Below are 15931 nucleotides of genomic sequence, written 5' to 3'. Positions count from 1 at the left end.
GGTCTCTTCCGACCCTAGAAACTATGAAACTATGAAACTTTATTAAAGCCACTTCCCTACCTCTTGCATCAGGAATGCAAGACTTGCATTTATGTCTTCTACCCTTCCTTTTGTGTCTCTTTTCCCTTTTCTTCCTCATTTTTTCTCTTTCCTATCCACTTTTATGCCATCTGTTCATTGAGGGCCTGGCTCACTTGGCTAAGACGATGTTTTCAAACATCACCCTGAACCTGTGACAAAGGCAGCTAAGAGAACATCTTAAAGCATCTATCAGTCCCACAAGTTGCATGGACTCAGACTGGCTGATTAAAACATGCACTATATCTGTCTCTCCGTAACAGAAATGTTGCAAGTAGTCAGCAGAAGAAACAAAAACATAATTTTCTCTCTCTCCTGTTTTCTTCCCATCCCTGTTATGTGTCTCATCCCATCTTTCAGAAAGCATTTTTGTCCCCCCCCCAAAAAAAATTTATTACCATCCTGAATATCATATAAAAGAATAGCAAACAGATTTTTTCCCGCTAAGAAATCTATGTAGCCAAAGTGAAAGTTAATAAAGGAAGCTGTTAACATAAAAGTCTTATTTCAGATCGTACTTTTCAAATTATTGTTATTGTTATTATTTGTAAACTGTAATAACAAGCTAAAATATTTTAATGATACTATTTGCCATAGGACTAAGCAGGAGGAGGTCTCTGAACTTGAAACCACTAGTCTTATTGTCTCATATAGTACAATCACAAGGTCATATTAAGATCTTTGACTTCTGGGCCAATTTATTCTACCTAATTTACTACAATATTGCTTCCCACAGATCTAAAAAAACAGTACACAGATACTCAGACCTTTTGTCTCCTTTCTGGAGGGAAAAATTGATATTATTTACTGTAAGAAGTCTCAATACCATTGCTAGTAAAGACAACTCAACACCATTGCTACCCGTATCACACATCTCCCACAGTAAGTACTGTGGTGAAACTCAACTACGTAGGAACCTCCCACCACCTACCAGGTCATTACACTACAACTTTCAAGCTACAGTTCCCATGATTCACTGATTCTGCCTCCAATTTTCCTAGATTTTTAAGACCATAAAGAACTTGGGTTCATGGGTCAACGAGTAAGTTCCTCCAATACCTGCTTAGCCCAGCCGCTTAAATCCACACTGATTTTATATTTTTCTGAAACCTCTATCTAAAGTAAAAGAAAGAGATGCTTAGAAAAAAGTTTATCACCAATTAAATTCTAAACACTACACTATTTAAAATTCTACAGCATTCACAAGTAATTACTGTCAAGAGTCTGCAAATATATAAATCAAGTAAAAATTTGGCAAAAGGTAAATTGTAAAGGTTGATCTGTTTCCTTTTTTGTAAGCAACCAGATATGCCCTTTGAGAGATTGTCCAATTTTTAAACCATTTGAAGATGCCCCAGCAGTTATCTATACTATCTTACCTCCCTAAGCAGATCCTGGCTCCCTCTCCTGATGATAACTAACATTTCCTGCATCTCTTCTGGCAAGATCTTTCTGGTAGGAGGCTGCTGCACTCTGTCTAACGGTAGCTATTAGACAAACAGGATCTATCAATAGTTAGATTTCACTTTTGGTACCTTGACACTCTCCTTTCATTATACAAACTCTTGAGAGCAAGTTTGTGAAAGACCTGAGTGTACAAGATATCATCCTTACTTTCCATAAAGATAGCTTAGTTTAGGGAGAGGAAGAGGTTTGCCAGAAACTAAGGAATTTCACAGTGCAACCTAGAGCATAATCTTCAGAAGAAACTTCGGGTACTGTTCATTTTAAAAGGAACAAGGTAAGTGGATCCCTCCACTTCCCTACCTCTGCTGATGAAAGGCTGCAAAACTTCCCTACTCATAAAAGCAAAGGGAAGGAGCCAGCATCAGAGAATATTTGTAAGGATAAGGAAGAGCGTGCAGTGGGTGCATCTACCCATACAATTAATGTGCAGTGAGGTTACTGTGCATTAAAATAAGGAACAGTAAACTGTGGGCCTACACGTGTACCCACTTTGAAGAAAATTTGCTCCCAATGGGAGCAGTTAAGACCAGGGATGTTCTTGCCCCCCTGCCTTGCCCTGCTCTGCCCCAGTGCAGTAGCCAAGGGGAACTCCAGGTTCCCCCTTGTGCCAGTCCAGGGATGACAGGCAGCATGGGGCTGTTCCCAATCCCCATGTAGGAGGGGAGAGCTGTCCCATGGGGACTGGGTTGGGTCATTACCAGGTGGGGACACCTCTCCTGGCTGCATGGGGTTTGGGTCCTGACCTGATCCCCATATGACAGGCATGCAGCAGTCCTGGCTGGTGGGACAGCTCTCCAGGCCACATGGGGATCAGGACGGTCCTGATCTTCACATTGTGGGGAGACATCTGCCCCTGCAGCTGGCACAGGTTTGCCCAACATTGGGCTTTTGCCAGGCAGCATCGGGCCCCCTGCTGTGTGGGCTGACTGGAAGCAAATTGTACCCAAGCAGCATTTACACATGCACTATTGAGCCATAGCTAATGCTTAGTTAATCTACTTGCTACCTATATATACAGGTAGTAGAAAACCGTGAATTAGCCTAATTAACTACACAATAGCTACTTTGCACGATTACATGGTGATGCCTTACTGTGCAGTATTTTAGTCTACTGTGTAGTAAAGTGCCTTGTGTAGATGCACCCAATGCCTCTGAAAAACACCCAAAGCTACAGTTAAGTAACTCCTCAGAAGTAGAAATGGTGTTTCAGAAAAGGACAAATGTCTGGATTGGTTTTTATTTTGGCTTTCGCTACTACTAGTGAAGTAGCAGTGAAAACAACAACAAACATTTCTCTTCCCTAATGCAATGCCTCATGAAGGTATTGTGGGCATTACGTAAGCAGTGTATTCTCTGTACCACGTAGTACAACAGCTTTTCTAGACAAGTTGAGATCCCAAATATATTTAAAATTCAACAGTGTCACGTTTCTTAAATACACTTCTAACTTGGAAAGCAATTTGATTTGACATCAAAGATCCTCTATTTGATTGATGCTTTACTTATGTAATATTATTCCATATACAATAAATCCATGATATAGCCTATATAATTAAAATCCAAATCAGCAGAAATAACATAAAAATTACCTTTCCAGCTCTGCAATTTTCTTATCTTTGTCATTCTTCTCATTCTCCACTTCCTTGAGGATTTCTAGCAATCTGTCAACCTCGGCCTGAGCTTTGCCACATTCTTCTCGGTAGTATGACGCCTCTTTGTCAAGCTGTTTCATTCTGTCTGCATATTCCGGGTTCATACGGGCTTCTTCTTCAGCTTCATGAGCCTTCAGAGTTAATTTTAAGAAACAACAAGTAAGACAGTTTGGTGGCCCTATATCTTCAGGATCAAAGTCAGGTTTGCATGAAAATAGGATTATGGGTATTTCTGTCAGTTGTCAATATTTTTTCATAATGACCCAATAACAGAAAATGAAAATCTCTTTGTATTATTCTTAAAATTTCATCTGAGACCTATATTTCCAAAACTGTATCAATTACAGAAAAGAAACAACTTCCCTCAATTATAATTTTCATACAAGTTGGTAGCAATTTAAAAAATAATTCTGATTTCATTGTAAGATGCTAAATATTGTCATAAAAGTAAATATTTAAAAATATATATTATAACCTAGTCCATAAAATTCAGCCATGTGACAACATATTTAGAAATCTTGTTTGATTCTAAGAACTGAAGGAAAGAATCAGTCTTACACAGTGACAATGAGAAAAACATTTTCAGCTGACAGTTAACCCAACAATCCCCTTTTCCCCTCTCCGCTTATAATACTTAGCCTGAAACGTCAGAAGAACAAGCCCATTGGTAAAAAGAGCACAAATAAATAAACCTGGCAAACACATGCATGGGTGGGTGGCAGTTTCACAGACAAGAAAAAACGCAATGAACACAACAACGACAGTGCAGAGCCCAATCCTACTCCCATCAAACCTAATGGCAAAGTCCCCAATTAACTTCAATGGGAGCATGATGGGGCATAAAAGTGTTTTAAACTGTTGGCTGGAATAATCACAGACAGATGGAAACAACAATGCACTGCAATGCTTAGCCTACCCCTTGCTTCCCATTATTCCTAATTGGCATCTTGAAAGAGCAGGCAGGGAAAAAACAAGTAGTTTAACCACAGTACACATTAATCATAGAAAATTCAGATAACATTTTTTTTTAATGTACACAAATGTATTTTACAAAGATTAAGGACAACTAGAGCTGAAGGTCCTCCTATTATCTTACTATGTAGAGCAGCTGCTAATTTTTTATTTATTTGAAATTTCATAAATTTCAGGGAATAAACAAGGCAAGCAAGCAAAGAAAGAACTGAACATCAAAATGAAACATGCACATCTGGCGGAAAAATACCTACTACTGTTAGAAAGTTGACATTCTTTGCAATGATTTAGTATAATTTTCTCATTATCTTTATAAAGAAACAGGTCTTGTGTTTATTGTAGGTGAAATAATAATAAATTTAAATCACTGAGGAGAAAAACTAGATTTTTTTTGCATGTAACATACATTTAAGCATGAGGATAATAAGGAAAATAATTTAGCTTTCATGTCTTATCTTTCTCTTTACAAGGGGTATCTAACTATGAAAAGAACCTGAGAGCCTGATGGGACATTTGCCATATTTGTTGGCCTTGTTCCATTCCTCTACTTTAGATAACATAACATGTTTAGGACCTGGGCTCTGCACAGACACTGGGGTCTTCACACACACAGACCATTGAAGGCTCAAATCCAAAGAGTTTTGCAGTTTATTGTTTTGGTGGTTTATTATCAAAACTTCTTTCTGAGTTGGGAACCAACTGATTTGAAAGGTAAATTTTGAGACGTGATACAAGGTATTATTGTCACTAAGTGCAATTACAGAGGTAGAACCTCAATTTATGATGGGCTGAACACCACTTTCAGGTGGCAAATCATTTCCAGCTCCTATTTCCTTTAAAAAAAAATTGAAAGGGGAGAACAGTACTGGGTAATAAATATTTCTTCTTCCATGAAATAAAAACAGCAGCAGCAAGACAGAAGTATTTCTATAAGGAATCTCCAGGAAAAAATATGTGGAGAACCAGTCCCTCCACACAAATACACAGAGAACTAGGTTCCCTTAGGAAGTGTGGGAGTCATCTTTCCCACTCTGGTCCTGCAGACTACCAGCTGTTCATATTCTCCTAATTTCTTTTCCTTCATTTCAGGCCTCACACACTTTTGTGTCCCAACCTTCAGTCTTGCTCTCCCCACTGCATCCCTATGCTACATCCTACCTTTCATCCCTGCCACCCACTGTTTCAATTCTATGTTCCTTCCCTCTGCCCCATCAGCTTTTTTGTGCACCAAACACCCACTAGCATCAGCACACTGGGGCACCTACTATCACCCCACTCCTCATTTGAGCACCTCTCTCTGAGTTTGGCTTCGGAAGAGGGAACTGCAGGGGAGATGGGGCAGCTTTGCTATCTGTATTCCCTTTGCCAAAATGTCCCCCATATGGCCAAAAATAACTGGGAAGAATCTCTGCAGCACCAGCAATGTACAATATCCCAGCTGGGTTGCAGAGAAGCAGGACAAGGCAATCAAATGTGAATGAATTATACAATATCTGGCACAAAGCATCCACCTGCATAATTTAAGTACAGGTTACTGAAAGCTTTGTTTTTAAAAAAAATATAATTCCTTGCTTTCAGTTGCATCCCAAGGAAGTTAAGAAGCGTTTTGTCACAAAAGAATTGTGACAAAATGGCTCCTGGCATGCCATAATACATCAACGGCAGATCATAGGAACAAGCCAGATCCTCTGACTTTTAGACCCATGCTATATCCACTGAACATACTTTGCTTCTCAGAAATAATCTAATCATTAGCACTGCTTTATCTAGTGGTCTCTCAATGGCAGCTTCAACTTAAAAAGGTAATATTCCCATGATTCTGCTTTATTTTCTTTTTTAATTTTAAAAATCTTTAAGTCTTTTTATGAAGGATATACTATACATGTGCTAAATGATGATGAAAAATAGCAGTATTTTAAATTTTTTGAGTTAAAAAATAGCTATGTAGCATAAAATTAATAGGATAACGTTTCATATGATTATCATTACTATGTGATATTATATTATGTGATATGTTAAATATAATAATAATAACAATGGGCCACATCTTGCCTTGTTCCTTGAAATACAAGCAGGTAAAGGCACAAGAAGAATTACTTCCCTCATTTATGATGATCTAAATACCACCACTGATGATAGCAGAGAACTTTAAGCTCCCACTTACTTCAACAAGAAATAAAAAAGGGAGAACATCTTAAAGTACTGGGCAATAACTATTCCTTCTTTCATGAAATAAAAACAGCAGCAAGAGGGAAGTATCATTTCCCAACTACCTCTGCTCAGTAACTGGAATACTAACAGCTCTCATGCCCTCTCCCAGAAAAATGTTGGCTTTTAATATGCCCTGAATGCAGGACACTTCGAAGGGCTACTCAGAGTCACCTAAGATGGCTACCAGACCTGTTTGGATACACAAGAATGTTTCCACTACCTACTATTACAGTAGTAATTCTGCCTTTCCTTCGATAAGTGTATCTCCATACAAATCCTAGCATGAGTCAGTGCCTATTAAACATGATTCAGCTTCCAGTCTACTATGCATCCTAAGGTGGAGAACAATGATCCATAGTAATTCAAATAATATGAAAACACAAAGTAAATACAAGGATTAATAGAATATTCTAAAAGGAAATCAAATATTGGGACCAACTTAATTCAATTGTCTATACTTTCATAATAGATTGGGATTACTGCTGAAAACAAATTTAAGTTGTATATGGTACAAGATCATCTAATGCAAGATCAGACCCATAGAGAGAGCTAAATAGGAGGACACAAAAAAGGAAAGAGTTCCAAACACACTGGCTTATGGTATTGAGTGTTGTTTAAAACTGCAAAGACAAAATGAATGGATGTCAAAGGAGTCTGTTGTTAGCATAGTCAACATGAAGCAAAACTCACTCACTCTGAAAGCACTTGACATATAGATGTGGTTTTATTCATAGGTTCTGGATGTTATGTCCTATGAATTTAAAAATAACCATGGATTTTAGGCAGGAAAATATTTTTAATTGGGTTATAAATAAAATAGGGGTTATTTCATCCCATAGGCACTCTGCTTGTAGCAGTCAAAGAAGGTCCCAATAGTTGAAGGACAGTACAGCTGGTTTGACCATATCCCTACTATTCAAGGTGAGGTAGATTTCTTCATCCTTCTGACTCATTAAGAGTGAAGTTATACCATATTGGTATTTAGGCCATACCAAGGGCACTTAAAACATGAGTGTCTGCAGTTAAAGCGCGTTAATTTGTGCTAAGTGGCCTTTGAGCATCTCAAAGTTATGCCACTTCAGGTGAGGGTTAACTCTGGGCCATGCTACCCAGCTCATGTTAGGGTAACTTCAGTCTGCTCCACAGAGATAAAATATGCATTTTGCAGTCCTCCAGCATCCCAGCCCCCACTACTCCAGCTCTGTGGATGAACTTTCCATCCTCCCATCCAAGAGTTGGTATGGCTGAGGAGAAGGTTCTGCCAGTGCCAGTAAGAGGGTTGCAGTAGTGAGAGCATGGAGCTGGGAGGCAGAGAGGCATGGGGGCTGTGGCTTCCCTCCACATGCCCCCCACATTCCCATCCTAGGGTGGGGAATAGGGGGACAGGGCTATGCTACATGAACCCCAATAACCTAATCCCAGCCACCCAACCCAATCCCAGGCCCATCCCCACTCCCCCCAGCCATCCCCAGAGAGGACTGTGCCTTTACTGTAGCTTTTGCCTGACTCCAGATGAAAGTTCTACTACCGAAAACTCCATGTATTCAAGGTTAATTGAATTTTTTTCATGCAGCCTGCCCTATTTTTCACAAAGGCCACTGGCTCTCCCCTGGCCAGGCACCTTTATGGGGGCTATGGCTTCCTCCTGCATCCCCCAATACTATCCTAGGATTGGGGTGGGGGAGAGGACAATGCTACCAGCACAGAGACCATGGGGTTTAGCCTGGTGGGATCATGAAGCCATAGGGAGTGAAGAAGTATGCTTCCTCATGGTGCCATGCTTTCAATGGGCTACAGCCTGGCAACCTGGTCCCAGAATGGGAGATGGGATACAGCCCAGATGTCCTGGCCCTAGATAGGGCTCTGTTTGACAGCCCTCTTGTGGCAAGTGAGAGCTGTGCAGACAAGAAATGGTATTAACTCTTAACATGTGACTTCTCTCAACATACATCTTTAACACCACAAAACATTCCCCAATTTTAGTATGGTCTAAGTGTACTGTGTAATTTCATCCTTAGTGTAACAAAAAACTTAAAATAATTCCAGCTAAAAATAGCTTGGTTTTCCCACCAAAAGGGAAGGTAAAGGAGGTAGCACACCTCTATGTTCAGGTGCGCACAAGCATTCAAAAGATCAGATATAATCCTACTATTTTGTTCTTCTAGTAGGAAAAACCTACCAGGGGAGCCCAGGACAAATGTGACAGGGGCTGAGTGGGTGGTCCACAGACAGCTTGTACTGCTGATGTTACCCAGCCAGAGAGCCCCTATGCTGCTGCAAGCAGCCAACAACAGTCAATGGCACAAGTCATAATTAACTGGCTGGAAACCCTGTGGGACCATGACCCTTTTGTCGACAACACCCTTTTCACCTTTCCTTCCCTTCCAGCTGTCTGGCTTTGAGACATGAGACCCAGAGCACTTCTGCTGTCTTTTAAAATCTGTCATTTTACCCTCAAACAGTCTGTAATAGATCATTACCCTCTCTGGCATCACTCAAGGGACCCAGTTCCAGCACAGGTTAAGTGAGGCTCATTGGAGTCAGATGTTGATTGGTCTGGTACTGGGGGTCATGGTCAGATGCTGGGGGTGGGGCTGAGACCAACCTAGCTGCAACTGGGACTAGCTGCACTGCTAGCTCCCTGCATGCCGTCTCACTAAGGCAGGGGGCAGGGCTGGTTCCTTGCCTGCATGCCAAACTGCCAGCTCCTGACCCATCAGCTACCAGCTGGTAGGGTCAGGGTCACATGCTGGTGAGTCAGGTGCTGGCAGGTCAGGTCTACCCTAGTCAGGTTCCACCACCTGCTCAGAGTGGCAGAACAGACAGCTGCACAGTGGGACTGTGCGAAGCTTCAGTCCCTGATTAGATTTGGCGGAGATTCAGACGGATTCAGTGGCTGAATCTTCAAATCTGAATTGAATCAGGAGACCCTTAAATCTCTTTGAATTGAATCGGAACCCTCCAAATTGATTCAGAAAGATTCAACGATTCAGACAGACACAGCTTTAAATGTTTTCTCTACATGCCTCAAGATACCAGGCGGCTTGTGAATGCTAAGATGGTGGAGCAGATACAGCATCCCACAGGAGCGCAGGGGGCTCCCCAGCACACTTGACAGCAGACCCAGAAGTGGACCAAAAGCACTTCCAGTCCATTTCTGGGTCTTCCGGGGAGCACACCATGGCCCCCTGGCTCAGCAACTGGTGCCTCCTGGGTCCAGGGAGGCACCCGGGGGCCAATCACCAAGCCAGGGAGGTGCCCCCCCATGCTCAGCAGTGGACCCAGAAGTGGACTGGAAGTACAAAATCTGAATTGAATACAGCCCATTTCACACACCCCTACTGCACAATTCCAGAGCTGTGGAAAGGGGCTGAGCTTTCCTGGCCCTAAAGCTGTTAAGGAAAGTGATTTGCTGTGGGTTGAGCTGCAGGAGTAGAGTGCAGCCCAAGTTGCAGCTCTCTCCCTTGGGCTTGGGGCCAGAACAATGCATATTGGAATGCTGGAGAACAATGGCTGTATCAGTAGGGTAAACATGCATTGGTATGGTAAGCATATCTGTATCCATTCCCCCAGTAAAAACTCTTCCAAGGGTCATTTCTACCTGATTTGGGGTGGTAGATTTTTCTAAGAGACCTACCATTTTTGGGCTGTGTGCACAATTGTACAACCAGGAATTCCAATTCCACCAGTAGAAAGGTAATGCTTGTATGCACCCTTTGTCTTCATTCCTCCAAATCTCCCTCTCTTCTGCTGCTGTCCTATTTCAGTCTTCACTTACATATACCTCCCTCTAAGGTGAAGTATGCCTGATATCTGCTGAGTAGAATTACTTCCACTTTTCAGCAATAGGGTCACTGCTGTCTCTCCTAAAGGCTCACAAAGAGATATGTAGTTCAGGCACAGGGCACTTTAAGGTTTCAGATGCATGAGCTATACTTGTAGCACCCAGAGTTCAGCCACTTGCCAATTCTGGGGTCACAAAAAAAGCAGTAGTGGTTGCATTAATACGGCTGTTGCTGATTGGCAGATTTTAAATTTCTCTTTTGATTTGCACAAAATAACTGAAAAATATACAGTAACCTTTCTATTAAAAACTTGAGCACAGCCTATTTTTCAGTTTTTATTCAATTCTATATATAAAGGACTTAGTCCACCTATCTGTCTGTAATGCTCTTGCGGGGCATGGCTCCCAGCAGGGCGTGGCTCCAGCCACTGCTGCGTGCAGAGCAAACTGCTCATCAAGAATGACGGTGGGGATGGAGCACCACCATGACAATAGGGATGAAGGGGACAAAGTGGGGGGCTGGCACAGGGCCGGACGTGGAGCAGAAAATGACAGCCAGAATGGAGCCATGATGGCAGGGACAGAGTGGGGGGGGGGCAAGGCCAGCTCCTTGGAGGTGGCAAGGGCAGCACAGGGTGGTGGCGGTGCGGCACTGGCCTTGTCCACCCCATCCTCACCATCAACCTTGACACACAGTTCGCTAATTCATACATAATAGAACATTCAAAGGAATATATACGGACTCCATCCTTGTGTGACTTTTAGCACCCTCAGTTTAATAGGACTCGGTACCTGTAGGGCCTTTTAAAAGTTGAGAAGATCTTTTCTTACATAAGCACTTTGTATAAACTAGAACTATAATATTAGGTGAAGTTACATGTTACACTTAGACCATACTTAATCTGGGAAATTTTAGGCAGTGAAAGCTAGACTATGCTGTAAGCACTTACAGGTTGAGGGTTAATACCATTTCCTGCCTGCACAGCCCTGACTTGCCACTAGAGGGCTGGAAAGCAGGGACATGGCTAGGAGGCAAGACATCTGGGCTCTACCCCTGCTCTGGGTGCAAGGAGGCTAGAAGCAATGCATCCTAGGATGCTGGAGGACTGCAAATTGCTCATTTAATCCCCCTGGAGCAGACTGAAGTTATCCTAACAAGAGCTAAATAGCACTGCCCAGAGTTAACCCTTGCCTGAAGTCATCCAATTTTGAATTGCTCAGAGGCCACTTAGCACAAATGAACAACCTTTAATAAGCAAATGCTCATGTTTTAAGTATTCTTGGTAGGGTTTAAGTGTACTATGGAACTTGACCCACCATAGCTATTGTTAGGAGCTTCAATGTATATGGGTGAGATTACTAGGGCCTGGTTTAAATTGTGGGCCCAGCTCAGGGCATGGTGGCTCCTTTAATCTTGGAGTAACCCCCACACATCCCCCTGCCACTGACTGGCGGAGGAGCCTCATCGGTCCCACCACTCACACCTGATGCCAGAAGATGAAAACCATGGTTTTAAATATGATGCTGCTCTTGCAGATGAGTTAAGCAGTCAAAAGAAATCTAGAACAGCTGACAGTTCAGAAAAAGAAATAAGACTTCAGAAATTTCTGTAGGATTGGTTTTGTATTATTTAGGAGTCCAGTCTCGCTATCTTTTATTATACATTATTATTAAGGTATTTCCTCATGGGAGTAGCCCAACCAGAATTCTGAGCTTCATTGACATAGATGAGACAAGAATGTTTGCTCTGAATATTTCTGGCAAGTCCAAATTCACTGACATGGGAGAAGTTGATCAAAGTTTTGGGAGAGTAATTCAGAACTCTGCAGTTTGTTAACAGATAATCTGAAATGTTTGTTTTAGGACTAAATTTTCTTATTAACATAAACCACCCATATACACAAAGTAAATGCTAGTATCATCATGTGAATTATTTTGAGGGTGTAATACTACTTTTACTTTTAACAATACTATTGCCTACCAATAGCAGTGCCTCAGTAAAATATGTTAATTATGAATATTTATAAGCCAGGTATTGATTACTATTAGTTACAAGGTTATATTTTGAACAACATATACTATTGACACTCAATTATTAACTGATGCTGTGCTGTATTTCAGTAGTGGATTTTTTTTCTTTGTTTGCTAAACTTCCCAAAATAAACAGAATATCACTTTAATATTAAACTTCTCCAATTCTTACACCAAAAAAATAAAGAAAATTATATCAACTATGCTTATTTTGTACCTCCAATTAGAGGCAAGTAAATTTTTATATATGAATAGGAAACTATCTACAGCAATATCAAAATATTGTACTACACGCATATAAATTTAATTATTTTGTTTATTAAATAGACACAATCCTGCATGCATTATTCTGCATAGTATGTATGGATGGATATAATATGCCTTAATTTAAAATAGCCAAAAAAATCAACTGAGAAGTTAATAAAAGAAAAGTTAAAGCAAACAGCAGAAGTGTACATGCAAGGAAATACTTTTTAAGATCCTTCAAAGTTTGTCTTCAGAATTTGCTTCATTGACTGGTTTTAGTATCTCTTTTAATTTCAGTTATTTTAAGACATCACCTCTAGGGCTGAGTTGCACAATTTAGAGTTGACCCTGCAGGTGCCTTGAATTTTGACTTTACATTGCGCTTGTACAGCATTTGAAGAATCGAGTCCTAATGTTCCAAAAAGCCTTCACAACAAATAAATGTCACCAAAAAAGGGAGCATTTTTAATTACAGGACAAAAACAATCAGGTAATTGTTTTAGAACCAATCCTTATAAGCATAGGGCATTCCTTGAGTAATTCAAAAAGTATTCATTGTCTACAGAACAGTAAATTAGAACAAGAATCAGATTCTCTTAATCTTGATCGTGCAAGCAATCCCACTAAATTCACTGTAAATATTCTCACAAAAAGGATTTAGGCCCCTTCTACATTTTTACCACTTTCATTGCAAAAGACCTAGCAGTATAAAACACACTGGCCTGTCTCACTGGATTTTTCAAAAGTGCCAGATGAGTGACAACTGGGGATGCCCCTGAGTCCTCTGAGCTAGCAAGAAGGCTTATTACCTTTTTACTAAAACAGGAATCTCCAGTATGAGGGGGAATAGGAGTCCTTTAAAATTTATTTTTAAGTGAAAGAAAGGTTTAACGTAAAAACAGTTGAAAGTTTAATGGTACGTATCTGTTGCTTGCCATCCACTATATCATTATCATCTGAAGAAACAGTGAAGAAAAATTTAATAAAGTAGAAGGTCTAATGACTTATTAGATACAAAGTTGGCTTACTACTAGTAACTGCAATCAAGACATCTAAACCAGGCTTGTCCAACATACGGCCCGTGGGCCGCCATGTGGCCCTCCAAGCTGTTTTCTGAGGCCTGAGGTGCTATGACAGGAAATGAAAGTAAACACTGTACTTTCGTTTAGGGGGGGTGATGTGATACCGCTTCCTGTGAGGTCTTTGAATATGGCTCGCCGGCCCACTGGATGATAAAAAGTGCATGATCCGGTCCCACATTCAAAAAGGTTGGACACCCGTGATCTAAACAAAGCTGAAATTTTGGCCCTAAGAAAAGTTGATGTGAATGTTGCCATCGATATGAGTGAGTTCACAATTGTATACCCAGTCTTTAGATCAATTTAGAGGGGAAAAAAACAAACAAAAAAACACTTCACTTCCAGAACGTACAAAATAGAACAGGGGAAGTGTTCCTTTTAGTTATCTTTAGTCCTCTTTAGTTATCATCCCACTAATGAAGAGATAGTGTAATTAATTTCTGCCTAATATCAAATAAAAGAGTTTTCATTCAGTGCTTCCAAACTGGTTATCCCTGTGAAAAATAAATATCCTAAAGCAGAAAAAACTGCCCAATATGGGACACTAGATATGAATAAACTAATGAATAACAGGTAACAATTAGTACAACAGTGTGACTAAAGCTGAAAATGGAGGGAAATTGTTCAAAGGGAGCCAGTAAATGGTAATACAAACCTCTATAAACAAGAGATATGCACTAGAGGAGTGTAGATGATGTATGGAAGTACATGGTCTGCCTATAAGTCTATCACATAGAGGACACAAACTCATATAGAAAAACAATTCTATCACATAGAGTGAAAATAATTTTATTACAATTGTATGTTGGATGGCAATGTATGTATATAATTAAGTTTTACATTCTTTTATGACCAATTTTGACTGAGTTTAAATGAAACTAACTGGTAGTTTTCAAGAAGCAAAATATGGTACATTCTATGGGATCTAGCCCTCCATAAATATATAAGACATTTCTATTACATCATTAGAAATTACTCAGTAACAGAGGAACAGACAATAAGGATGAAATTGAGGACCACTGAAGCTAACAGCAAAAGTCCCATGAGCAGCATCTGCCCAGCATAAAATAGCATACTATATGAATAATATGTTATGATGTAAAATCAGTTATCCGGTACTTTCAATTGCAATTACATGGTAATTCCAAATCTGATTACTATGTAACCTGGAAGTCATAAATTGCTATATTACTACATAGCATGTTAGTACAATCCAGTTAGGTATTATTTCTGTCCTGTGATGCTAACAGACATTTGTACCTGCCAGAAAATAAAAACACAAAGCTCTGTGGTGAAAGAAGTAGAGATAGCAGTATTTATTATTGTTCTTCCTAAACTTGAAAAAAAGAATACAGTATAATTAAAGAAAGCATCAGGAAGGACAATCATGTTAAACAAGGAAAACATGATTATACTTCCTTGTTTAAAAAGCATTGCTATTTGTTTTCATGGTTCTATATTTTTAACATTCCTTGTCTAAATATGATGCTTATGCATTTTTTTAAAAAACCTGAAAGTGCTCAACACGCACAATCCTTCACTAATAAAAGTGATCCTTTGTCTTCTAAACTAATTTGATCATGCTGCAACTATAGAAAATATACTAGAAAAAGTCACTCTTACTGCTCTAATCACAATATTATCAATAAATCATTAGATATTTTGAGTTTGAAGGATCAAATAAAAGTACCCCATGAGCATAGCGTTAAAAAACAGAACTAAACTGAAACAAAAATCAACTGAATTGTGCATGCTTTTTACAATGGAGAAGTTGAGGACCTGAAGGCAATGACATTTGAAATTAGCAGTTTTAGTAATCCAGTTTCTAAATAATGTATTTCATGTTCAAATGAAATAGCCTTGAAGTCCACAGAGCTCATTTATTTTGACATAACTAAAATAGGTGGGCATCAGAAACATTCTGCAAAGCTCCACAGAGGAAAAACACAACACAGTGTTGGGTTAATGGATCCTCATGCTTTCATATGTTACAGCGGGCACTTTCAGAAAGGACTTACTGGATTGTACATCTGATTGAACAACTGTTCAGCTTGCTACATTGCAAAGTTGGGAAGGAGTGAAGCACAGACAGGAAAAGAAGGAAAGATCCAGGAAAACAGCATTAGCTCAACAAATTCAGTGCATTTGCACAGAAGAACTCATCATAAAAAAGTAGAAATTTAAGTTTCTAAACATTCCTTGGTGAAAGTGAGAGGCACTGGGGAAACATAAATGTTGACTTTGGCTCCTAAAAAAGAATAGCTGGAGTAAGAAATTTAAGGTTTGTGTTACTTTCCCTTTCTCAAATTAAATAACCCATGAAATAAAGAAAGCTGTCCACTTTTGATGATACATTAAGTGCTGGTCTCAAGCAATGAATCACTAGAAGTGCTTTTGGCCAACGCTGCAAT

The 15931-nt window shown here is 39.9% G+C and overlaps 1 protein-coding gene across 1 annotated transcript in view; it reads right to left on the bottom strand.

Moving 5' to 3' along the window:
- Positions 1–15931, bottom strand: part of ERC2 (ELKS/RAB6-interacting/CAST family member 2) — a 1129221-nt gene that overhangs the window by 523075 nt on the left and 590215 nt on the right. The window contains exon 12 of the mRNA XM_019505002.1: positions 3135–3328. Coding sequence (XP_019360547.1) covers positions 3135–3328 — 194 coding nt within the window. The remainder of the gene's footprint in view (positions 1–3134; positions 3329–15931) is intronic.

This window comes from Gavialis gangeticus, unplaced genomic scaffold, assembly GCF_001723915.1.
Source record: "Gavialis gangeticus isolate Ggan-Ray unplaced genomic scaffold, GavGan_comp1, whole genome shotgun sequence".
NCBI lineage: Eukaryota > Metazoa > Chordata > Crocodylia > Gavialidae > Gavialis > Gavialis gangeticus.
The sequence above is the reverse complement of the archived record's forward strand: the minus strand, read 5'-3'. Positions and strand labels throughout refer to the sequence as shown.